The sequence below is a fragment of the Condylura cristata genome, unplaced genomic scaffold (genome assembly GCF_000260355.1).
Source record: "Condylura cristata isolate star-nosed mole 26May11 unplaced genomic scaffold, ConCri1.0 scaffold00034, whole genome shotgun sequence".
NCBI classification, from domain to species: Eukaryota; Metazoa; Chordata; class Mammalia; order Eulipotyphla; family Talpidae; genus Condylura; species Condylura cristata.
In genome coordinates, this window is record NW_004567135.1 from 6,170,115 (window position 1) to 6,195,022 (window position 24,908).

Consider the following 24,908-nt stretch of genomic DNA (forward strand, 5'->3'; position numbering starts at 1 on the left):
GGGCCCCGTCCAGCCTCCACAGCGCCAGCCCTTGTGGAGAGCAGCCTGCACCTCCCGGGCCAGATGCCTCACTGACCCGCACGTGGACTCAGCCAGCCACCTGATTCTCTGGACACTGGCTAAGGCCACAGTCTCCCAGTCCAGCGGGATGTGAGGGGCAGGAGTGGAAGAACCGCCTCTCTCCTACCTTGGGCAACTAAAAAGCAAATGATAAAATATTTGGGGCATTATCTAGGAAAGGGAAGCTCATTTTAAGGTGTCGTTTGAACGAGGCAGACCCAGCGGGGAGACACCCAGTGACTTACCTTCGCCCCCTGGGTTTGTGGGGTCATGCTGAATCGCAAAACGGTCAGGACGTGGAAAGTGAGGTTCGAACCCTAACTTGTCAAAGCAGCGCTCGCTCTCAACAGGTCACGGTCCTTAGCTCCGCTGTCAGTCCGTGTTCTCAGAGATGCTGGGTCCGGCCCCCGGGCCATTCCCATTAGGGCCTACCACCCCCAGCCGACCCCCCACTCTCCCTGGACCTCACCAGGGCGCCACTGCTGAGCAGGATCATGAAGATGATGAAGGTCTCAAACCAGTTGTGCTCCACGATGAGGAAGCAGGTTTTACGCAGGATCCACCACGACTTGCCCAGCCCCTCTTCAATGTTGACCTGGCAGCACTTGAATCGCTGGACACAGCCTGGCACGGGGGAGCGCAGGTCAGACGGAGGGAGCGCGCCCTGCCAGGACCTACCCTCCCCTCCGCTCCCCTCCCAAGCCCCGCAGGGCTGCCTCTCCGCAGTCGGGTTGGGGGAGGGGGGCCTGAGGGGGGCTCAGAGGCCGGATCCGGAGACCAAGCGGTGGTGGGGCCAAGGCTACGCTCATGGCCGCGGGGCGAGGCCCTCTGCACGCGGGAAGATGCAAGGGAGGAAGAAGGGAGGTCGGGAGGCGGCCCAGGCCTTTCTAGTGTCTGGGCTGACACCAAGAAAAAATAATAGACCTATGAGAGTAGAAACTTGATTTTGGGGGCCCTTCCTGGTGACGCAGCGGGTTAAAGCACAGCACCAAGAAGCTAAAGCCATTTCAGCATGAGTTCAATCCCCGCCTGCCCCGGAGGTGACCACAGGGCGCGGCAGACCTCTCCTGACCGCCCGCTGCTCCCCTCAGCAGTGTGCTTCGTTGATCAGCCTGCTCTGCTCCCCACTCTGTCTCTGGTGAATCCTCTCACTGCCCCTGCACCTCTGGCCTGCACCCCACTTCTGTATGCACAAATAAATAAATCCTAGAAAAAAAAAAGAAACTTGATTTTGCTCCCCGCAGCAGTGCATTGCATCCATCTGCCTGCTCTGCTCCCCACTCTGACTCTGGTGAGTCCTCTCACTGCACCTGCACCTCTGGCCTGTACCCCACTTCTGTGTGCATAAATAAATCTTAAGAAAAAAAGATGATCTGGAGCCTGCCACCGAGCCCCTCAGCCCACCGCGAGCCCCAGCGAGGCTCTGTCTGCCGCAGCCCCGGGGCCTCCTGGGCCTTCACCTTCTGTGAAGCAGGCGTCTGGGTCCAGGTACTCCTCAGGCTGCTCCACGGGCACTTCCTCCACTTCCGGCTTGATATCGATGGTGCTTCCTTCCGAGGAGCTGGTGTCGTCCAGTTTCTGGATAAGCAAGGGAGAAGGAGGTGAAGCAGCCCCGGGGGGGGGGGCGGCGGCACCTGTCACAGCCTCCCACCGCCTCGCTCTGGGTGGTCAAGCCACTACGTGGGGCCCCGGGACGTCCGTCAGGACGGGGTTCACCACCAATGCCCGCTCCCAGACGCAGCGGTCCGTGGGACATGGGAGGTGGCTACAGGCCAGTCTGGGGCGGGTGCCGGCCGGGTCTCGAGGCTTACGCCAGCTCTGGCCTCCGTGGCCTGAGCCGTGGAGACAGACTCGGGAATCTGGGGCGCCCGGGGGAGCTGGAGTGACAAAGGCGGGCAGGAGGTGGTGCCGAGCCGGCTCTCCAGACTCTCTCTAGCAAGCCCGTGGCCCAACCAAGCCCTGGGCCGGCGGGGCCCTGTCTCTTCCCCCGGGGCCAGGGCTGGGTTCCAGGCTGGGACCTTACATCTTTGCTGCCGTCAGGGTCCGACTCGCTGGTGACGTCCTCCGTGTTGACGTTCTCAAAGTCAGACTCGCCCACGGCAATGGGCACCCGCACGGTCAGGTTGGGGTTGTTGATGAAGGACATGTGGTCTTCGTCGATGACGTACTTCTCCACGCTGCTGCCGATGCCGCTGGTGGTCCCGTTGCCGTTCTTCTGGAAGTCGCCGCTCCGGGGGATGTCTGCGCCTGTGTGGTTGGCGATGCAGTTGGCCTTCTTCTCGTAGAGCTCGTCCAGCGGCTTCACCTCGTCAGCCTCACGCTGCTTGAAGTGCTCCTGCATGAAGGCTCGCACCTTCAGTTTGATCCACGCCACCCCCTTCTTGATCCGGATCACCGAGATCTGCAGATTGTTCATCTCCCCGTCGTCGTCGGTGGCTGCCAGGTTGTCTGCGCTGAAGGAGCTCAGAAGCAAGGCCAGAAACAGGTTCAGCACCTATACCCGCAGCGTCGGAAAAAAGGAGAGTGAGGCCCTCTCTGGTGGCGCAGCAGGTCAGGACGCACCGCTTCAGTGCGAGTTCAATCCTGGCCCCGGAGGTGACCCCCAGGGCGCAGCGGACCTCTCCTGACCCGCCCGCTGCCCCCCTCAGCAGTGTGCTTCGTCGATCTGCCTGTTCTGCTCCTCACTCTGACTCTGGTGAAACCTCTCACCCCCTGCACCTCTGGCCTGTACCCCAGTTCTGTATGCACAAATAAATCTTAAAAAAAAAAAAAAGGAGAGAGAATGCAGACTGGCTTAGGGACAGCCGCCAGGCAAGGGTCATGCTGGAAGCCGCAGGCCTCGGGGACGGACTCAGCGTTGCTGTAGTCCTTTGCTGGCCCATAGGGAGTCTGAAGTGCTCCCGTCACTAGGCGGCATTTTGTTTGGTTCGAGTGGTGAGACAGATGGCAGCCTCTCTTTCCTTGCTTCTTTCGTAGTTTTGCCCTCTGACCTCTGTACCCCAACACATACGACTTTTATAACCTGGAAAAGCAATGACTATCTACTCTGGGAGAAAATTCCCCCAAAATAAAAACAGGAGGTGGGTGTGGGCATTGGGCAGGACCAAGGCCACACAGGTGCTGGCCGCGTGAGCTGTGGTGTCTTTCAGAACCCGCGCTAGGACACCTTAGACTTGGAGAACCGTATCTTCATGCAATGCATCACAAAGGGAGAGCTGAAGTATATTTAGTGTCATCTTATTTTAAGAGCACTTTCCTTTGTTTTCCTAACAGTTATCAAAACAAAATAGCTTCAGCAGGACAGTGAGGGACGCTGAGTTCCGTTGCCTGTCTAAGTGCCAAGCCATCAGATACAAGTTACCTATTTTTTAATTTCCTATTTCACAAAGGGCATTAAGATGATTTACATCTGGCCCTACTCTGTCACCCTTCTGAAGAAGAGCAAGGCAGACATTTTAGCTGGAGATGACTGGAGGTAGAGCTGGGGTGGAGACAACAGATGAACTGTATGTATTCGGGGCTTCTGCAGAACTGAAAACACGGCTGGTAAAAGGAGATGTGTTGGAAGGTGCTGTCTGGGAGAGCACTGAGGGTCGGCCTGAGCCATCTGAGTTTTACGTAATTGGACCCACTTGGTGCTCGACCAGCGTCACAGGTGGGACAGAGAGTAGAGGCTGTGACCGGCTAGGGAGAAGCTGCTGCAGTGAGGAGGCTGTTACCTGCTTCTTGTCTCCCAGCCTGCAGCAGGCTCTCCTGGGTGGGAAACTTACTAAAATGCACATTTCCTCAGCTTCACCCAAAAGAGATTGTGATCAGGCAGATCCGGCGTGGGGCCTGGGACGTGGTCATTTTTAACAGGTAGACCCTGGGTGAATTGTGATGTCTTAGACTACAATTTCAGAAATACTGACTAGGTTACAGAAGAGGAAAAGAAGGGTCAGATTCTAGAGATACCATGAAGAAAGATATAGGAACAGAAATCTATGAAGATGGACAGATGTAAAGTATCGGATATTTACTGGGAGTGGAGAAAAAAAGAGTCAGAGACATACACCTGCAGGTGGCTGGAGATGAGTGGGCAGAGGGACTGAGCGTGGGAAGCCTAGGAAGGTGTCACATCATACTAGGAGCAGAAATAAGAGTTGCTTTTGTCCTGTGCTTTTTGTCATGGGGAGAGGCCCTCGAGACAACTGGCAATAGAAGGAGCGAGGCTGGCACACTCAGGGTTAGTAAACGCTGGTCGCATTACACACCAGTAGGCGGCAGCTATATGCACTGGAGGAGTGAAAAGCCTAGCGGGGTTAGGGCTAAGGAGAAGGTGGCTGGGGTGGAGATTGGAGGGATCAAAGAAACATTACAGCATCTATTTTTATAGGTCATGCAGTGGCCATGGCTGGCTCAGAGGCTGGTGAGTAGGAACTTGCTTCTCTGTGGCAGAAAAGGAAAAAAAAACCCAAAAAACTCAACACGGAAGAGCTCACAAGGCCTTTAAGTTTATCTTCTTCTAGTCCTCCCTACTCGAGGGTTGCAGGTGGGATGTGGCCTGATCTGAAAGATGGGCACTTAGCAAACTTTGGCATGCATGTGACACATTGCAAGTCTTTTTAAAAATGCGGATTCTGATTCAGTAATTCTGGAGTGGGGCGTAAGACTGCATTTCTAACACCCTCTCAAGTGATCCTGTTGCTGTTAGTCCTCAGGTCACACTTTGAGTAACAAAGTGCTAATATCTCTGTTGGTGAATGTGATAAATAGAGAGGCAGAATATAGCAGGCAGACAGGTCATGGTAAAGCAAGGAAGTGATTTGTCATTTATATAAAGTAAAACCCGGAGGGGGCTTAGATCAATGAGTCTCAGTGGAGGGCAGTTTGTCCCTTTGGGGATATTGGCAATATCTGGAGACACTTTTGCTTGTCATGACTTGGAGGGGGGGTTGCTACTTGTTAGTGGAGTAGAGGCCAGGGTGCTGCTCAGCATCCTGCGATGCACAGGACAGCTCAGAACACAGAATTGTGTAGCCCAAAATGTCAAGAGTGTCAAGGAGGAGAAATGCTGGCTTAGATGAAAGAGATTTTTAAAGTGGAAAGTGCAAAGGACGCGAACATGTGTTTTCCCAAAGTGACTTACAGATAGCCAACAGGTACATGAAACGATGTTCAACATCACTGATTATAGGGAAATGCAAATTAGAACCACAATGAGGTAGCACCTCATATCTGGTAGGGTAGCTATTATAAAAAAGACAAGAGATAACAAACATTGGCAGAGATGTGGAGAAAAGGGAACCTTGTGCACTATTGGGAGAATATAAACCATCGGTCGTAATGGAAAATAGCGTAGTGATTCCTCAAAAAATTAAAAATAGAATTTCCATATAATCCAGCAATTTTACTTCCAGGCACTTATCCAAAGGAAATGAAAATGCTAACTTGAAAATTCCAATGCACTTCCATGTTCACTACAGCATTATTTATTTACAATGATGAAAACACAGAAGCAACCTAAGTGGCCGTCACTGAATGATTAGATAAAGAAAATGTGGCATATGTATACAATGGAATATTATTCGGCCATAAAAAAGAACGGCACATGACATTTATATGACTACACAGGTAGACCTTGAAGGCATTATGTGAACTGACATAGGAAAGAAAGACAAATGCTGTATGATTTCAATTATGTGTAGGCTCTAAAGCAAACAAATAACCCAAGTCCATAAAGAATAGATTGGTGGGCCCCCCTGGTGGCCATCAAGCTATCCCTAGCCGCTGAGGCTGAGTTTGATCCCCAGCCAGGGAGCTGACCCAATTGGCGCAGCAGACCTCTCCTGTGTCACCTGTTTCTATTCTTAGCAGTGGATTTCAGCAGATCTGCCTGTTCTGCTCCCCACTCTGTCTCTGAATCCTCTCACCCCACTCCTCTGGCCTACAGCCCAGATTGTATACATAAATAATAATAAATATTTTTTTAAAAAGAACAGATTGGTGGCTGCTAGAGGCAGGAGAGGGGGCTGGGTGAAGTGGGTTAAGGAAGTCCAGGGCCCAAACTTCCAGTTATAAAATAAGTCACGGGAATATAATGCACAGCATGGTGACTATAGTTAATAACACTGTATTGCATATTTGAAAGTTGCTAAGCGACTTGATCTTAAAATTCGTATCATGAAAGAAACGTTAACTAGACTTGGTGTAATTATTTCCCAATATGTACAAATATCAAATAATGATGCTGTATATCTGAAACTACAACCATGTTATATGTATCAGTTATAACTCAATAAAAAAAATTAAAGGCTGTATAGAACACCTCCCTTCAAAAAAAAAAAAAAAAAAGAGCACAGACTGGGCAGTCTAATACTTAAAAGAAGCTCTAACATTTACCAGCTGTGTGACATTGGGAAAGTCATTTAACTTTGCGGAAGTTTTCCTTAACTATGAAAAAGGGTTGGAAGGTCGTGGTGTGAATACCGGACTGTGAGCACCGGTTTCCTTTCCTTCATTCGTACTGTAGGATTCTTGGACCAAAAAGGAACCAAATTGAACACAAATGAAGGACAAGACAGCACGGGCCTCTGGGTCCAGGGTAAGCTGTTCAGGGCAAAGAACAGTCTAGCGGTTAGGACTCACCACCAGGTTGCCAATGACCATGACCATCATGAAGACGATGAGGCACATGGCCTGGCCGGCCACCTCCATGCAGTCCCACATGGTCTCGATCCACTCCCCGCACAGCACGCGGAAGACGATGAGGAAGGAGTGGAAGAAGTCGTGCATGTGCCAGCGTGGGAGCTCGCAGTCCTGGTTGATCTTGCACACGCACTCCTTGTAGTTCTTGCCAAAGAGCTGCATGCCCACCACGGCGAAGATGAAGACAATGATGGCCAGCACCAGGGTCAGGTTGCCCAGGGCACCCACAGAATTGCCAATAATCTTGATCAGCATGTTCAGGGTGGGCCAGGATTTCGCCAATTTGAAGACTCGGAGCTAAGGAGAAAACCCAAACAAAATCCACATGATACTCAAGCCATTTCTCGCCCGTGGGAAACTCCCAGGACTTTCTAGCAACATCTTAAACTAGAACGACAAGAACTGAGGTACATGAAGGAACAGTGATTACTTTTCTAGTAAGAGAAAGATTCAGCGCTAGGAACCCAGAAAACTGCTGTATCAGTCCCTGGGTATTAATCTACTTTTTCAAAATTCTGATATGAACATATCCTTTTCCTGCTGACTTTCCCTTGACTTTTCAAGGGGTTGTACTGATACTAATTCAGAAGACAGAAGTTCTGGTTCTGTTAATCATGAAATACCTATATTCTGTCATGAATGACTATAAGGTCTTGGCTAACAGCTCAAGAATCATATGCAAAGTCCACACACAGGTGGAATGATAGCTACAAGGTCATCAGATGTCGTAAGTTAACAACTAACACACATCGGAAATCCTGGTAGGAGGCGAGAGCACTGATGTGAAGTTCTGTTTTCACATTTGAGTCTTATTGGATAGTATAAGATGTAGCAGGAATCGCTTTATGTGGATATCTGGATTAATTCAGTTTTTCCCCTTTCTGACTCACTTTTAGTTTATTAAGAATATGAGTGCTACAAGGGACTACTGTGATGGATCACAGGTGAATTATGAACTGGTGGTGGTCGGAATTTTATGGGACTAAACTCGAAGAGAAAGCAAACATTGTGCAAAAATGAATGATGATGTAATATATATCATATGAATTATATATATATATAAAAGAATATTAGTGTTAAACTGCCTTCTCTTAACTCCTTTCTCTCACCTTCTAAATAATAAGAATAAGTCTTTAAAAAAGCCTATTGTGGGCTGGATTCTAATAAGACTGCTGAGAAAAGGTTATTTGTGACTTGGGCTGAGTGACATCTCCGTTTTAAAAATGTTTTGCTTTATTCCAATTTCCTGCCTTACAATGCTGAATATCCTAATGAAAAACCTTAAATCTTTTCAGTTGCAAGAGGTCAAGCATTTCCCAACAGGGAAGGTGGAAACCTAGGCCGGTTCTGAGGCTTTGTCTGAGTGGGTGCCCCTGGGGAGGTCCCCAAAGAAATACAGCTTCCTAAGAGGTTCCACCAGGGCCTCCGTAGGCCTGTGCTCACTGGAAATTATTTTCAGAATATCAGTAGTTATTCTATCAGAAACATTTTAGCAATTTAAACACTAACTTCTTTAAATACACTTTAAAAATCCTTCTTAGTATGGAAAACAAAGCCAAGTGTTTAATAACCAGTTTCAATGTAATTAAAAATATACATTATTTGATTCCCCTTTTGGGGCAGGAATCACCACGCTATGACATGAGGAAAGCCACCTTTGTACAAGAAGACATTCTAGTCATTTCAGGGTGATGTTGAGTCAAAAATAGGGCTTGTTAGTGCACCCACACTGCACCTCAGTATCTATAGCCCTCGGGAGTCCTTCTTTTTCAATGTTTAAATTAACCATTATTTTTTGGAGGAACTTCCTAAAATGTGATTTGTGTGTTGACTGATGTTTCCAAATGAAACTATATGAGGTATTTAGCAGAAAAGTTTCCAAGACCTTAGTAGCTAAGCCAACAAATCATCCACTAGAATGGGATTAGACTACAGCTAAGGATTTAAGAAATCATCAGATTAACTTAGACAAAGTTCTTCCTAGTAGCTGCAAGACAGGAAATGTAAAGAGAAATTGGAGAAACATGGAATACCAATCGGAAAGATCGCAGCACCGAAAGCCCCTCCACGTCTGCCAGACCCAGTTCCATTAAACTGAGGGAGACAATAAATCCGTCAAAAATGTTCCAACCTTCTTGGAAATAATAGTAGGGGTCCATGGCTATGAGCTTCAGGAACATTTCCGCTGTGAAAATTCCAGTGAAAACCTAGAGGGGAAGGCAGGGGGTACAGAAAGAGAAATAATAGAAAGAGAACGCCTTTATCGTTATCTTTGAATACAGCAGACCCAGATGCCTCAAGGTCCAGCCTTGGTGAGATTCTGCACCCGAGGCCAGCAATACCTGCCTGCCGCAGGGGGCAGGAAACCTTATCTGCTTCTTGTATGAAGTCCTCAGGACCCAACAATCCCATCCTTGTTGCTAGAACTCTACGATTCACATTATTCAAGGGAGCAGCTGAGAAAATATTCTAAGCAATGGAAACACCACACAGGTGCTTTTTAAAGAGTTATGTGTGTCTGTTATGTGAATGTATCTGCTTGGGCCATTTGCCTAAAAAACACTCACTATGCTATAATTATATTGGCCGTTGTTCTGTCTTGACTTAGGTGTTTCATTAAACTTGGACTTATGCTGCAAGGCTTTTTACTTTAGATCATAAGGGTGACAGAGCATCCCTAAAAGGACGCAGATACAGGAAATGCCACCCAGGGTGTCACCGCCTTAAATACAACAGTCATGTTTAAGGACTCCCTTCTGGGATCTTTCAAAGTATATGTATTCTCACATAGAATATACACAATATCTGGGGTCTCATTTTCCAGTTATCAGAACTCTGTCCATGTTGTTACAGTCTTCCTATTTCCAATTTCACTGCTGTATAACAGACCCTCAATGAGTTTTCTTATTGTTTTTTTATTTATTCAGTATGATGATCAATGACATAATTATTTCAGACTTGGAGTTTAATAACTTCTTCCCATGCTGTCTACTTTTCTGTTTGACAAAGGCCTTCGTGTTTCCCAGTACCCTGTTGCCTGCAGTCTGGCTAACAACATGCAGTAAAAAAGCAAAATCATGAGCAAGCCAGTTCTGATGAAACCAACACCCTCACGAGGTTAACCATGTAACACCACGCTCTTCCTGAATACTGTGATTTTAGATCGGGCTCTCTATGCACTAAGTTTGAGACTTATAATAAATTAGTATTTGCAACCATTTGGCTACCCAATTTACATATGAAGGCATTTAAGGAAAATGTGAAGATATGATTTGAGGACAGAATTGAGAACAGTGAGAAAGACTTAGGTTAACTGTTGCTGTTCGGAACTGTTAACTTAGGTTAACAGTTGCTGCACCAACTGAAAGCAAAGCAGTAGCAACGCAGAATGATTAGACAGAAATACATCAAAATGAGTAAGTGGGTAAGAAGTTTTGGTGTCCACAAGGTTTCCCTTTTATTTGAAAACAAGGAAAATATTCCCCGTGGAGGTCAAACTGCAGTGTTAAGTTGAGCGTCTACACAAATGGAACATCGCGAACTGTAGTTTCAGATTGTTTAGAAAGCAAACCAGCACACCCAGCCCCCATAAAAATAAACAAACAAAAACCAGACTATTCCTATGAGAGGTCAGGGAAGGCAGGGGCTGCCAATTTCCGACTCCCATTCACCCCCGGGGTCAGCCCGGTGCATCTTCCCTGCGGGGACCATTCGCCTGCGCGTGCGCACTACGGAGCCCGGACCTGCCGCCTTTTTCTTGTACTTCAAACCAAACAATCTATCACACAGATTAAATGCTGAAGCACATAGAGAACCTAGCTGTCTTGTATTAAACCAGACATGTAAGAGATTTGCAAAAATATCAAATGGTGCCCTTAAAATTTTTTCTGCATGCAATATACTATTTATGTCATTGTGTAGTGAGTATATTATTGTTATTTTAAAATAAATACTTAAGATTATCCTCAATTTTTGGACATTGTGGTACATATCACTAAATATAACCTGCATAAGACAAAATTCTTTAACTCTTTTTAAGAGTGGAAAGGGAGGGGCCCCAAGACCAAAAAGAGACGAGAACTGCTGTTTTTGTGGTTGTTGTTTTTTAGATTTATTTGTGTGTACATATAAGAGCTGAGGTGTAGGCCAGAGCAGAGGTGCAGGGGGTGGGTGGTGGTGAGAGGATGCGCCAGAGACAGAGTGGGGAGAAGACCGAGCAGACTGACTGCAACACACTGCTGAGGGGAGCAGCGGGGAGACAGGAGAGGTCTGCTGCTCCATGTGGGTCAGCTCCTGCTGGGGACTGAACTCGTGTTGCAGTGCAGCAGGGACTGGGGACAGCTTCACAGTGCTGAGAGTTAACCTTGCTCCCTCCGGGAGGCCCCGGTCCTGCTGTTCTAAGAGGTGTCCTGAAGCCACAGGCAGTGCATCTGTCTAGTTTGCACAAGTTTCTGGGCATAGGCCTGGGGCTTGTGCTACCACATCACCAAGCAAGACCCACCTGTTCACACTGGGGTCATCCTGGGGTTTGAGAAGGGTGAGGAGAGATGCCTCTGCATCACACAAATGCGAGGCTCCCACCTTCCTGTCTGTCCAGAAGTGGGCTAGCTGGCTGCTGCAGGGCAGTGGGCCCCTTCCCAAAGTTAAGGAAATTCCTTTTGCTAGAAGCCCTGTGTACATCACAATGGAGACAAATGACCAACATGTGACTGTGGAAAGTATTATAACAGCTCCTCGGGAGCTCAGTCAGCAGGAGGCGGCGCGACCCACCCTCCCCCTCACTGGAGTCTTTCCTGACCTTCAGGCTGCTGACAGGCCTGAAGCCTGGGCCTCCTGTTAGGGCCATCATTTTGTGCTGCTTCGCCCAGAACTGTCCCACTTTTAAAACGGAGAGCTCCTCATCCCTGGAGTCCCCTCAGATCTGTGCAAACTGGAACAGCTGTTACCCAACCAGACGGAAACAGACAGAAACTTGAAAATAGCGTGTGCAAGTATACAGAGGTGTGCATGAGGGGCAGAGGTGAAAGAAAAGCGACTCTACAGAAAGATGTTCTTTGGGTTGCAAATCTAGTCAAGCTGCAGCTTCAAAGGAACATTCATGTGTATGTGGTGACTGAGGAAAATAACTTTTTTCCTTTTTTGCTTAGAATCTCAGAAATGGCAGTTCCACGGCCGACAAGAACCTCACGAGGTTCCTCCTGCCAACCGAGTCTGGTCCTGAGGAAGCACAGGACAAGCCCCAAAGGGGGGGTTTCTGCAAAATAACTGTCTGTAGTTTTCAAAAGCGTCAAGGTCACAGAAGTTCAAGCAAGGCACTGAAGGAGATGAAAGGGGGGTGGCTATTCAGCATCAAGGGTCACTTGACTGGTGCCCTCTCGTTACAGAGGACACTGGGTGCTGCTGGCGAAGGCGCGGAGGCCGCGCTGGTGACGCTGTGACGCGTCCGTGGTGATTTCCTGACTGACGGTCACATCATGTTTCTGAAGGAGCGAGCGTTTGATCACCGAAATGCACACTGAAGTCGCTGGGGCTGACAGGCTGGGTCAGCAGTTTACTCTCAAAAACTGTTTTTTTCATACTGTACTTGAAACCACTTTGTAAGACTGAGATTGCTTAAAAAAACACACACACACCTGATTCACCCATTGTTATATTCAACTGGTTGGAAAAAGAAAGGTAAGAAGAGCATCATTACATAGCTACTAAATAATACAAATTTGTGTATTACGAAATGTGGTGGGTTACAGCCTCCTCTATGGACAGAATTATCTCGAAGGCGCCTTCTGTAACTGACACCTTTTTCTTGCGCTTCAATTTCCAGGAGGCTGTTTCCATCTTATCCCAAAAGCTTCTATCTGCTTATCTACAGAAAACACAACTTAACCAGTCTGGCTGTGGAAAGAACCTGGCACTCCAGCCGGAAGACGGAGCCTTACTGAATCCAGCAGGTCCCTCTTTCCCCCATCCTCAGCCTCAGCTTCACTCAAAGGTTTTATCCCAATCTCAAGTTTTTAAAAATCCTCCCACCGAAACACACACCGCCCCTCAGACCGCACGTGCTGGCCACAGTTCCAAAAGCTTCTGTGAAGTGGCCACCTCCCGACCACGGGGCCACGGTGTTAGTCTCAATTTACAGACACGAAACATCAGTGGCTTATTTCAGGTTAGGTTCTGTCAAAGGGGAGCCGAGAGCCCCAAATCCCCTGACGTGGAGCTCTGAGTTCTGTCCAGCTCGGCCCTGGGCCCTGGGGCCGCAGAGGGCACCTCTGGAAAGGAAACACTCATGTGTACCTTTCCCTGAGGTCCACACTTACCCAGTGGCCTGTCTGGAATCTTCATTCAGGAGCAGTTACCCCACCCTCACTGTGCCCACAGCAGGGCTTTTTTTAAGCTCCTTCCTCAGCCATCTTCACGTCTCCCTCAGGTACCAGCCCTCACTCTAGGCGCCATCTTTTCTTTCTTCCCTTCACTCAGAGCTGACCACTGGCCAGCCCACAGTATCCTGAGCCAGGACCTATAGATCTACGAATGATATTTACTTTCCCTTGAACATCCTTGCCTCCCCAAAGTGCTTTCTTATTTCAGCACTCTGCTCTTGGTTAGTCGCCGGGAGCCCCTGAATATCAGCTGCCAACCTTTCCTTTGCTCCCCTTTCTTCATCGATGGGTCTGGGCAGTCTTGACTGCTCACATTGCTCATTTTGGAGGTGTCCCTAAATCTGTGTAGATGTAAGAAAGGGAAAAATAATGTCATTTTCTGACTTAGTTCGGGGGTGATTCTACTGGTGAAAAGGCCTCTCAGAATTCCTTGGGATTCAAGGACTCATTTTGTAAACATGTTCTTGTTATTTAATTCTTGGCTAATTAAAAATCTCTATGATCCGTATTTCTGCAACATAGAATATGTGATACACATTGACAGCACTGTGGCTCACCCCAGGTCAGCCAGTCACATGAAGCCCACTCTTGGGTGCCTTTCAGAGGTGCTGGCTGATTTCCTAGACAGCCGTGGGAATGTCCTGTTTCAAGACTGAGTGTTTCATCCGGCGGCATTCAGTTTACAGCACGGCGGTGAGACAGATCGTCTTGGATGCGCACCAGGGAACAGGCGATCACACAGAGGGTCCCTTAGCCACGTGTGTTTTCAGGACAGACTCAAAATGACATTACAAAGCTTTGAAAGTCTATTAGGACTGTGTGTGTGTGTGTGTGTGTGTGTGTGCATGCAGGGGGCGGGGCAGGGGAAAGGGGAAGGGATGAGGACAGACACCAGCCAGAGGTCACTTTCAAATGAGAGGATGACACCTAGACTTGACAAGCTGATGGTGCAACTCCTAAGGAATAATGAGACCCAGATGCCCTAGAGGATTCTTCCAACTAATTCTTTACTAATTCAAACAACTGATTTTTGTACTACAGAAGTAAAGACAGGGGTCTCCCTTGTGGTGCAGAGGTTAAAGTCTCAGCTCTATCAAGCAATTACCAGTCTGAGTTTGATCCCAGCCAGGGAGCTTCCCCACAGGGCGCAGCAGACCTCTCCTGTCTCCCTGCTGCTCCCCTCAGCCGGGTATTTCAATCAGTCTGCCTATTCTGCTCCCCACTCTGTCTCTGGTGAATCCTCTCAGCCCCCGCACCTCTGGCCTGTACCCCAGTTCTTGTATGTATAAATAAATAAAAATAAATCTTAAAAAAAATAATCTCCAAATCATGGCTATTTGCTTTCGGAATATAGTAAGTAATCTGTTTTTAAAAGCTGCATTTATCTCGGGCCCTCCCTGGTGGCGCAGCGGGTTAAAACACTGCACTAAGAAGCTTAAGCCACTTCCGCATGAGTTTGATCCCCGCCTGCCCCAGAGGTGACCACATGGCGCAGCAGACCTCTCCTGACCCACCCACTGCTCCCCTCAGCAGTGTACTTCGTCCATCTGCCTGTTCTGCTCCCTGCTCTGAGTCTGGTGAAGCCTCTCACCCTCTACATCTCCGGCCTGTACCCAGTTCTATATGAATAAATAAATAAATCTTAAAAAAAACCTGCATTTATCTCTTATGTTTAAATAATATAAGTAAGTATATGACTTACGCTAACACGGAAATATATTCGGCACAGAACAACGAATGGCAGAAAGCAGATGACAGACCAGAAGTTGGGCTGGGGGTGGGGGTGGCGGTTTCAGTCTGGAATTAAAAGTTTCCCACAGAGCATCGGCATATGAATAATTAAGATACGACAATGAGGGCAATTTACAGTGACACTTGGGGCACGAACAGACCTGTCCTACCTTGTGGTGGCTGTTACTGAAGGTGAAAGGGGATGATGCGATTTGCTGGGACAATGCAGGAATCAAAGTGACAGAAACAGAATGAGAAACAAATCCAGAAGCCCTTGGCTCAGGCTACTGAAAGCACCCCACGGCACCAAGGCTCCCGTTCGGCGCCAGGCCTGGCTCTGTGCCTACAGCTCTGTGGGCGGGGGTGGGGGGCGGGTTGGTGGCCAGGGGGTCACCATAGTGGGCAGCGCAATGGGGACCCTGGTCTGCAGGGCTGCATTTGTCTTCCAGGGAGCTGTCATTTTCTTTTCAACGACACCCTGCTCTCAGGACCGAAAAAGATGTCCGGCGGGCAAAACACGCTCAGCTCGCAGCATCGGGGACAGCACCCCATCTTACCAGATTTCCTACAGCCAAGACGTGCTCGAACTGCGGCGTCATGGGGTGGTGCTCCATGGCCATGAAGAGCGTGTTCAGGACGATGCAGATGGTGATGGCCAAGTCCACAAAAGGGTCCATGACGATCAAGTTCACGATCTCCTTCAGTCTTATCCAGTAGGGGTGACACTCCCAGATGAGGAAAGTGTTGGCAAATTTATACCAGCATGGTGGGCACTTCCTCTGTGACTCTTCCAGTTCTGCAGTGGGCAAAGAACAAAGGGGCCCCTCTGTCAGAGACAGCAGACCCGGGGGGCAGCTGCCAGGCCTCCCGGGTGGCCAGAGCTGCAAGTGACATGAGAAGAGGGAATGCAAGACTGGTTTCCTCCTCAGTTTTCCTTCTTTTGGAGGGGGGGTGGGGGGGTAATCAGGACCAGGTGGATTTCCTGTTGAGAACAGTCTAGTGATAAACAAGACTCAATTCATCCATTTTAAGCATTTTAGCACAATGGTTAGGAACGAGGTCTCCTGGTTCGAGTGGCTTCCACACTCACAGGGTGTGAGACTGGAGGCAGGGGTGGATCCCCTGTACCTCAGATCTGTGTGAGCTGGGCCAGTAGAAGCTCTGTAATCCTCCCCTACCGAATAAGGATGACAAGGGTCGATTCGTTAAACAGAAAGGACAGTGCCTGGCACTTGTCAGTAAATGACAATATCGTGACATTATTATCAGAGAAGCAGTCACTGTAGACTGAAGCCAGACATATTTGGACACAAACACTTGCTCACTGTGGGTCCTTACGCAAATTAACGCCAATTAATTAAATGAGCTAAAATACATAACATGATACATGATCTAGATAAAATAAAGCGTGTGCACACACATTGGCGCATTGTGTTTAGAACACCCTCGAATACAGTAGTATGCGCTACAGAAGTATCTGCTACACTGCTGTCTTCATCGGCAGAATCAGCAGCAACCAGCATCATCGCGTGAAATACGTTTCTTATGCCCCAAGAAGTACAGGCCACTCGGTGTGCAGTCCATAGCTCAGCTGGAACGTAAATCACTTCCTTTCTCCTCCACTGCCTCCTCTACCATTCGCACCTCTCCCCTTTCCTGCTCTCTCTCTCTCCTTTTTGTGTGTGTCATCTCTTCCTGCCTCTCCTTTTTAGAAACAGAACCTTTATTCCCAAGCAAGATCTATACGACCTTCAGTCTGTACAAGAGGTAAATGAAGAACTGCCAGGAACAGGGCTCAGAGCCCATCTGGTCCACTGCTTTTCCAGAGACTTAGGGCTGATCAACACGCACTTCAAGTCGTTGGGCTAGATGATCTCTAAGGTTTTCCACAAAACAATGACATTAAAACACGTAGACACTAACAGCAGAGAGCGCGTGGGCAGCAGCAAGACGCTAGCGTGAGGCCCAGGTAATGCAGCTCGTCACCTTGAGGGGCCACGGCAGCTGGCCTACAAAGGCGCAAGGCCCTGATCTGGGAGGATGCTCTTTAAAGGTGTAACTCAAAACCTGCGGCACAACGATGCTGGAGGCAGGCACCGCTTCTACAGCGTCAGATGTAACCGCATCCATGAACCCTGCCCTGCCCAATTCTGCTGACACCGTCACACCGTGCAAGGAATGCAAAGGAAAGATTGCCGACGTTCCCCACGGGCAAGATGGCTGCCTTCAATGAGTCTACTTGCCCAGTTTTCAACCAGCTGGGTGGTGCCCATGGTGATGGCTTTATTTTAGACGGGGTGCCTCGGGTGGGCTTCTGATTGGCTCCCTGGTTGCTAAGAAAATGGTTGCCTTGGTTTTTCAGAGTTAAGGGCCACAGTGAGCACCATGTGGGAGTGTGCGTGGGAAAGGAAGTCTGTGAAGAGAATTCGCTTTGGCTTCTTCCTCATAGAACTCCCTCCCCAAGGTAAATTTAGTTTTCTTCCCAAAAAAAGAAAATGAAAAGGTTCTCTGATTTCCATAAATTCTTCTAGTACATATTTGGCAATGTGGTTCCGTTCCTTTTTCTCTCTCCTCCCTTCCCCAAATGTCTGCGGCTCACCGGCAAGCATGGGGCTGAGGCAGCAGCTGACACAACTGTCATGTTTCACAGTGAACTAGGGGCCCCGTCTTTGCCCGACAGCGAAGAGGGGTTCCCTTACCCTAGGGGGCACCCAGAAACCTCCACCTCCTCCCATATCGGCATGAATCCATGTTGACTGAGAAGGGATGACATTCAGGACAGTACTTGCTGTTCCACGAAAAGGAAGCGGACGAGCTTCAGAGCTACTCAGTGAGCTGGAGGAGGTGTTCCAGGAGGACACTCACGTTCCAGAGGACACTCTGTAATTGTCACTAGCCCCCATGCCTGGGGGCGAGTCCTCAGTGTGAGGGAAGGGGTTACCCGAGGCGGGTGAGACAGGGTTGTGGGGTTTCTCATACTTCGCTTCTAGATATTTCCAGAGAAGGCACTGCAGCTGTACCTCGGGGGTAGTGGAATCGTTTTCAGACAAGGTCTTGTAATGCTACCAAGATGGCAGCAACAGACATGAGCTCCTGAAAGCAGGTTTTCTCTTAACTGAACAACTTTTAGGCCCCAGAGTGGTAGGCGCTGGGATATGACTTTATAGCCACACATGAGGGAGATACCAGATAAGTAACTACACTGACACTTGATGCTTCTCAGCGAAATAAAAGATGGCAGCAACAGCAAGGGCCAGCTGCCTCCACCAGGAGCTTCTGCAGCTGTTTCATCCAAGAAGCAACACCAAATACCATCACTTCTTCATTCTTACTCTACCAGCTCTATTCCCTGCTCCCACAGCTTTCCTTCTTTGCCTACAGCCCTTCCCCCCATGTCCTCTGAAATACCCCCTGGGTCCCCATGAGCGTGTGTGCCCCAGGCTGGGGGAGGCAGAACAGGCAGGGCTTTCTCATTCTTTACAAGATTCTGGAATCCCACTGTGGTTTCTAAACCATGAGGTAGATCAGAGCCTCCCTCTTTGGCTTTAAGATGCCAGGGTTTCCTAACTGAACATCTGGGAAGCAGGAGCGCTTTTTCATTCATGCAGGTTTGCATTGTCGTCATCATGAAACACACAGGCAGTTAAACAGAAAGGGATCGTCCTTAGTGTCCTTTCCATCCCTCTCGCCTCACTCAGCCTCAGCCACGCATTGTCCCTTGCTTGTGGTGTCTGTCTCCACTTTAACAAAAGGAGCCAAATACTCTGAGGGGAAAGGAGGAATAGCCAAAGGCTAGGTGAGTGGGGTTTAGAAATGGGGGGGAGAGCTGGAAGGCTTCCTACTCAGGAACAGGTATCTCTTTCTCCCCTGTGAGCTATCCTTGCAATTGTTTTAAAAATGTGTGTGCTAGCTGATGAACAAGGCTAGCAGGACAGAAAGAGGAAGGCAGGGTGGGGAGAAGAGAGAGAAAAGGGAACAGGAACAGATATCGCTCGTGTTCCCGTGTTTTCCTCCAGCTCTATCACCGGGTAAAAGCAACCAGGAGATCCAGAAAGTTCAGCTCCACGAACACTGGCCATGCATCCACGTTCGCCAGACCGTGGCTGGGTGCGGTGGCCACCGGCGGTGACCGGCGCTCTGGGCTCTGATGTCTTTGTCCATAAGAAAACTGGGCTGCTGGGCATGGTTTTCTCAACTGCCATCAATATTTGGAAACATTCTGTCTAGGTCTCCGGGTGAAGACTAAAATGAATCCAGGGTCTTAAGACAGTGTTTCTTGCTTGGAATCCTCGGGACCTGCAGTCATTCTCCTGAAATCTCAAAGCCACAAAGCCTAAAGCTCATCAGAGGGTGACTCCACAGGGAATAAAGGAAAACAGGGAACCAATGAAACTGTTTAGGTGGCTGGAAGCCGTTCGTCCAACATGCTCTGTACCTGATACACTCTCAAGATTAGTGGGGTACAGTCTCACTCCAAGGGAGAGTCTCTCTGGGAGATCTCCACGGCTGCTCCTCCCCAACACACACACACCACACAAGCACACACACATGGCACTGGGCTTCAGTTTCTAAAAAAAAAAGTGAACCAAGGAGAAAGGGTCATTTTAAGCCTGCCTCTTTCGCGAATGCTCATATTGTTGGGTTAGCCTGGGTGACCAGACTTCAACAATCTGGGCAATCTGATGCCCAGATAATACCTGGGTCTATAGTGGAACAACTCGGCTGAACTGACATGAATCCAATGACGATCTGTGCATCATAAATCAGAATTTTAGGGGAGGCAAATCTCATCACTGAATCTACCATGGAAAGCCAGAGGAGCCTGGGCTAGAGACCACAATTGGAAATAAAGACAGCCTTTGCCAGGAGTGGGGGTGAGCTACAGTATCAGCCAGCCCCAGCCACCCCCCGGCCCCCAGCCAGCCCCCCGCCAACCCCTAGCACGCCAGGCTGTGTCATGGAGGAGCCTGATACTGAATGCTGACAGCAACATTCCTGCAGACAAGCTGTGATTCCAGAGCGGCTGCTCTTTCCCTGCGGCAGAGAGCTTACCTACTCACACATCAAATGTATTTATGGATTTGTGGGGGTGTTTGAAGAGAGGCAGGATTAAGTGTAATCAAAATACACAGTACATTCGTCCTTAAGGGAAAAGCAAAAGGGCTGTGAGTAGTTAAAAAGGAAAAAAGGAAGGCATGTTTTGGGGTCGAGAAGATGAGGGGGTTTCCAGCATTTTCTATCCTCATGGCTCTTTAAGCTAACGCCACAGATTCCTCGCGATGATGACCAGAGACCTCCTGAGACTCTCCAGCTAACTCCCCTGCAGGTCCTTCCCACTGCTTACCTACCTGTGTACAATTCTGCAGCAGCTTTGAAGTTCACATTTGATTCTCTGCATGTAGATTTGGGAAAAGAGTTATTTGGGATGCTGGCTCTATAACCAGCAAAAAAAAAAAAAAAAAAAAAAAAAGCTGGTCTAAAAAGCAAAAAAGCTATTCAAAAAGCTCAGTGATGATTTTTGCAAAACTCAGACCACAAGACAGAGACAAGACTTATGCAAAGCACACACTCCCATCCCAGCAGCCTGGACTCACCTAAGAGGGCACATACCTTCTACTAGGGTATTTGTAACAACACTCAGGATGCTGTTGATCCTGTCCTTCCGTCCATAGGAGGCCAGCTGGTCCATGGAAACCAAGAGAGATCCTGGGCCTTTCTTCTTAATTTCTACCTCAGTGGTAGTCTAAGAAAGAAAGAAAGAAAGAAAAAAGAAAAACAAACAAACAGAGTGAGTCAAGTTTTATAAACATAAACCTGGGCCTTGCTGAATGGTCCAGAGAGCAAACCAGGGCCGGCGCTCCCCATACCCTGCTCTACAATCCTATTCAGCTCAAGGAGTAGAATGTAGCAAGTTGGTCCGGGGTCATCCTCAGTGTAGACAAGATCAACTCACTTAAGTTTATGCACATCTACACTAAGCCCAAAGTCTGGTGGAATCAAATACCTCCTCCGGTAGATTCCAAGCATGGGGGAGAGGCAATGTCGGCAGAGCAGACTGAGTTTTCTTGTCCTGCTCTCAAATCCATAGCACTTGGAACACATGATAAAATAAGGCAAATTAACTTCTATTTGAAAATTCTTTCAAGGTCAACTCTCTGACCACCTCCAACGCTTGTTCTTCCAGGTGCAGGGAAGCCACCAGCACACTGCCAAACTGCCTCTTTTGAAGGCCAAACCTGGGTCTAACGGGACACGACCACGTTGAACCACGACCCCAAGTCTTCTCCAAGTCAGTGTAAGGAAGTATGGACATTCCGTTATCTTATTAAGCGTACTGCATCATATGTTTAACCTGTCCTTTAAAGTTCTACTTTATAACTTCACCTCTGATGTTCTAATTCTCAACCCGACCAAAAGGACAAAAAACATCATCAGGCTATTATACGAAAGGTAGAGCACGGGAGGTTTCCTCGTGTCCCTGGCTTATGTTCTTTGTACCAACCTAAATATTCTACATCAGATCAGGCTTAATGGATATTCTACATCAGATCAGGCTTAGTGGCATGGATTAAAACCTTGCTTTCTAGTAAGTAAGTGGTTCTCTGTAACATATCACCCATGGCTGCCCTTTCTCGGTGAAGGAAAGGCCAGAGACAGTTGCCATCCCTCAAGGTCAGGCAAGGGTCGTGCTGCTTCTGTCTGACCAGTACCAGAATGATCCTAGCTGATTTGAAAGGAAAATAGTCTCTGGAGAGCTTTATCAGAAAACCTTTCTGTCTCTATCCATGTTCAGACTTAAGAATCAAACAGATAAAAATTCCTAGCAGACTTAATTTAACTTATGAGAGTTTCATTCAACTGTTTCACAGCTTTAGACATTCGGTTCGCCTTACAGTTTTGTTTGCTGTGTTCAGTTTGTTTGGTAGAGCTACAGCTGAAATGGAAACAAAAAAGAACCAATTTCTTTGGGAATTCTTTGCTGCATTAGTATACTGTATATGTAAGAATGATTTCGTAACCACTACCGTGGGTCCTGAAAATATGTTTCCTTCTTCCTAAACATGAACACAGAAAGGTCCTGTCCAATAAGCACTCTTTTTTCTGGATTGCTTCTTGATTTTTACTGCGCTGTCCTTGAGCAAGTCTGCCATACATGGTCGATGAATTTTATGATGCTAAATCCCCGAGTTCTGTAAGATCTAATGGGTCAGCTGACTCATCAAGAAAGGAAAGAATTGTATTTAATATGGTCTTGGTACTAAGAATGTCTTGCTGCTTTCTGGGTAAGCTGAATGTTAATAAAAATATAAACTCTTCAAACTTTAGTAACATCAACTGTAAAAAAAAAAACCAAAATGGAAATGTTGTCTGTAAGAAATAAGGAAAGGCTAGTTCAAGTCATTAAATTATCACTTAGTGATTCTTGTTTGAAAACTAAGTAATTTTTAGTTTGTATTAAAAAATACACAAAAGAAAAGTTAATTCTCCAGTTTAATACTAACTTAATTTTAAGATGGAACAATTATCACTTACACCTTTCTATGTAAAATGACTGTAAACTAGAACAGGGAAATGTGGAGACAACTTCTACAGTATTCATTTAATTATAATTAAAGCTCACTCTATAATATGTTATTAGAGTTAATATTTTAAACTATGACTATATTAAATCCTTTTCCTCTTAAATATAAAGGATGTTTGCTTTCATTATTTATACTTTGTATGTGAAGTTTCAGCTCATGCAAAGACATGAGAAACAAAAGGCATAAAGACTGCAGCTGCTGTTATTTACAGAAAATATTTTGCATTTAGAAAACCCTAAGGAATTTACAAAACAGGAAAAAAGCCACACCTAGAGGTTAAATTATCAAGGTCATAACATACATCATACACAATAATCAACTCTTGCTTCCATATTCTGGAAACAAATGTTTGAAAAAAAAAATCGACAGTTATACCTTTCATAACAGTGTCAAAAATACCAAGGACCAAGGAATAACTCTAAGGAAAGATGGGCAAGACTCCTCACTACAAACTATATGATTTTGCTGAGAGAAACCTGAGGGGGCTTAAATAAATGTGGAAATGTACCACATTCATAGACTGCAGACTCAGTATAATTAAGATGCCCACTCCCCCAAACTGATCTAGAGAGTAAGTGTAATCATTATCCTACTCTAGGCTTTTTTCAAGAAACTGACAAGATCATTCTAATATGTATAAGGACATGAAGAGGATCTAGATTGGGGAAAAAATCTTTACAGAATGAGCTATAATAGAAAAATAAACTTCAAGGTTTACTTAATAACGTTTTAAAGTATACTCTGTTTGGAGGACTTATCCTCCTGTTTCAAGTCTTACTGTTTTATTGTACAGTTAAAATAATTAAAACAGACTTAAGTATTGGAATAAACATAGAAAAATAGTTTTGCTCAAGGTACCAACTCATTTCATCAGAGAAATGAAAGTCTTTTAACAAACAATGCTGAAAAACTGGAGTGATCTATACCTATATCCAGCACAAGGTATCTAAATCCATAAACAAAAATTTATTTGAGCTGAATCAGAGACCTTAAGGTAAAACCTAAAACTCTAAAGCTTATAGAAGGAAAATATCTTCACCCGCTTGGGAACTGGCAATGGCTTTTTGGACAAGACGCAAACAAAAAGAAAGAATAAAAGCACTTCACCAAAATTTAAAAAAAAAATTATCTGATAAAGCACTTGTGTTCATAAAACAAAAGGCCAACAAATTAGTAATAAGATGAACGACTCCAAGAGGGGAAATGAGGTAAATAGACCATCTACAGGAGCTACGTGAGAACAGGTAAGCATATGAAAATATATTCGATAGTCATCGAGCAAATGCACGTGTTCAAAGCACAAAATAACATTCTACATCCACCAGATCGCCACCATCCAAGACTAACACACCAAAGGCTGTCCAGGGAGTAGGAAAAACAGGAACTCTAATATTTTGTTGTGGGAGTCTAAAAAGGTGGTGAACGTTTGGCAGTTTCTTAGAAAGTAAAACATGTATCTGCCAGATGACCCAGGAATTTTACTCAGGTATTTATCCAACGTACATGAAAACATTTACCTACGAGGTGAGTTGTGCAAGAACAGTCTCAGTAACTTCTACATACCAGCTGCAAACTGGAGACAGCCTGAATGTCCGTCAACAGGAAATGAGTGACAGACTGGGAGACATAATGAAACATCACTAATAAGGGCTGAGCCACTGATACCCCAGACAACATGGATGGGTCGCCAAGACAGCTTGTTGACAGAAAGAAGCCAAATAAAATATACAGAGAGTCAGAGCCCACACACATGAAAGAGAAAGAAGCTACAGTAACACAAGTGGTTCCCTGGAGGCGGGAGGGGCTGGCTAGGAAGGGATGCGAGGATGCTTTCTGGGAGAGTTTTGTGCTGTGACCGGAGGGGGGCGGCTCACAGTGAGGGGGCTCACAGGGGGGCTCACAGAGCTCCTTCTCTGTGTCCGTGTTACCTGTAATTTTGGCAGCTCTGGGTGAGGGTTACCCAGTGACCACTGCAATTCTGATTGTTCCTTTGAGAAGGGTTGTGGACAAGGATCAATCAGATAAGAAAAGCAAAGTCTATTTATTCTGTGCTTGCTCTCATGAGGGACTCAGCAAATGTCACAAGTGCGTTGACAGAGGGAAATAGGAAAGTGTTAGAGTGCAAAAAGGGGGTGGCCTCACGGGGCCCCTGATTCAAGACTGTGGACCTGACCACAAGAAAGCTAGCTAGAAGTGGGCAGCCTCTGTGGTTGTTAGGGGAATACATGTGCTACTTCCAGCTGGCCCCAGGGCGTCAAAATTTAACTTGGTTTTCAACATTTGAGTAGTGCCAACTGTACTGTCCAAGCAGACCTCATCTCCCTGATTTTTCATTGTTACCAGCTCTTGTCTCTTCAGAGAATCTGAAGCTCTACCTAACTATGAAGTCCAAAATTTGCTTCTAGTTAAAGAATTAGTGAAATATCAAACAAAAATTGAATTTAAAGAAAATCATGGAAAACACGTATTC

At 47.0% G+C, this 24,908-nt stretch overlaps 1 protein-coding gene across 4 annotated transcripts in view; it reads right to left on the bottom strand.

The window, feature by feature from the left end:
* Window positions 1–24,908, bottom strand: part of SCN8A (sodium channel, voltage gated, type VIII alpha subunit) — a 97,584-nt gene that overhangs the window by 24,225 nt on the left and 48,451 nt on the right. For all 4 annotated transcript variants that reach the window (XM_012732402.1, XM_004692731.2, XM_012732401.1 and 1 more), the window contains exons 12-18: window positions 20,466–20,598; window positions 15,413–15,651; window positions 8,781–8,954; window positions 6,688–7,044; window positions 2,084–2,554; window positions 1,521–1,638; window positions 530–684 (exon numbers count right to left, since the gene is read on the bottom strand). In XM_012732402.1, the coding sequence (XP_012587856.1) occupies window positions 530–684; window positions 1,521–1,638; window positions 2,084–2,554; window positions 6,688–7,044; window positions 8,781–8,954; window positions 15,413–15,651; window positions 20,466–20,598 (1,647 nt within the window). The remainder of the gene's footprint in view (window positions 1–529; window positions 685–1,520; window positions 1,639–2,083; window positions 2,555–6,687; window positions 7,045–8,780; window positions 8,955–15,412; window positions 15,652–20,465; window positions 20,599–24,908) is intronic.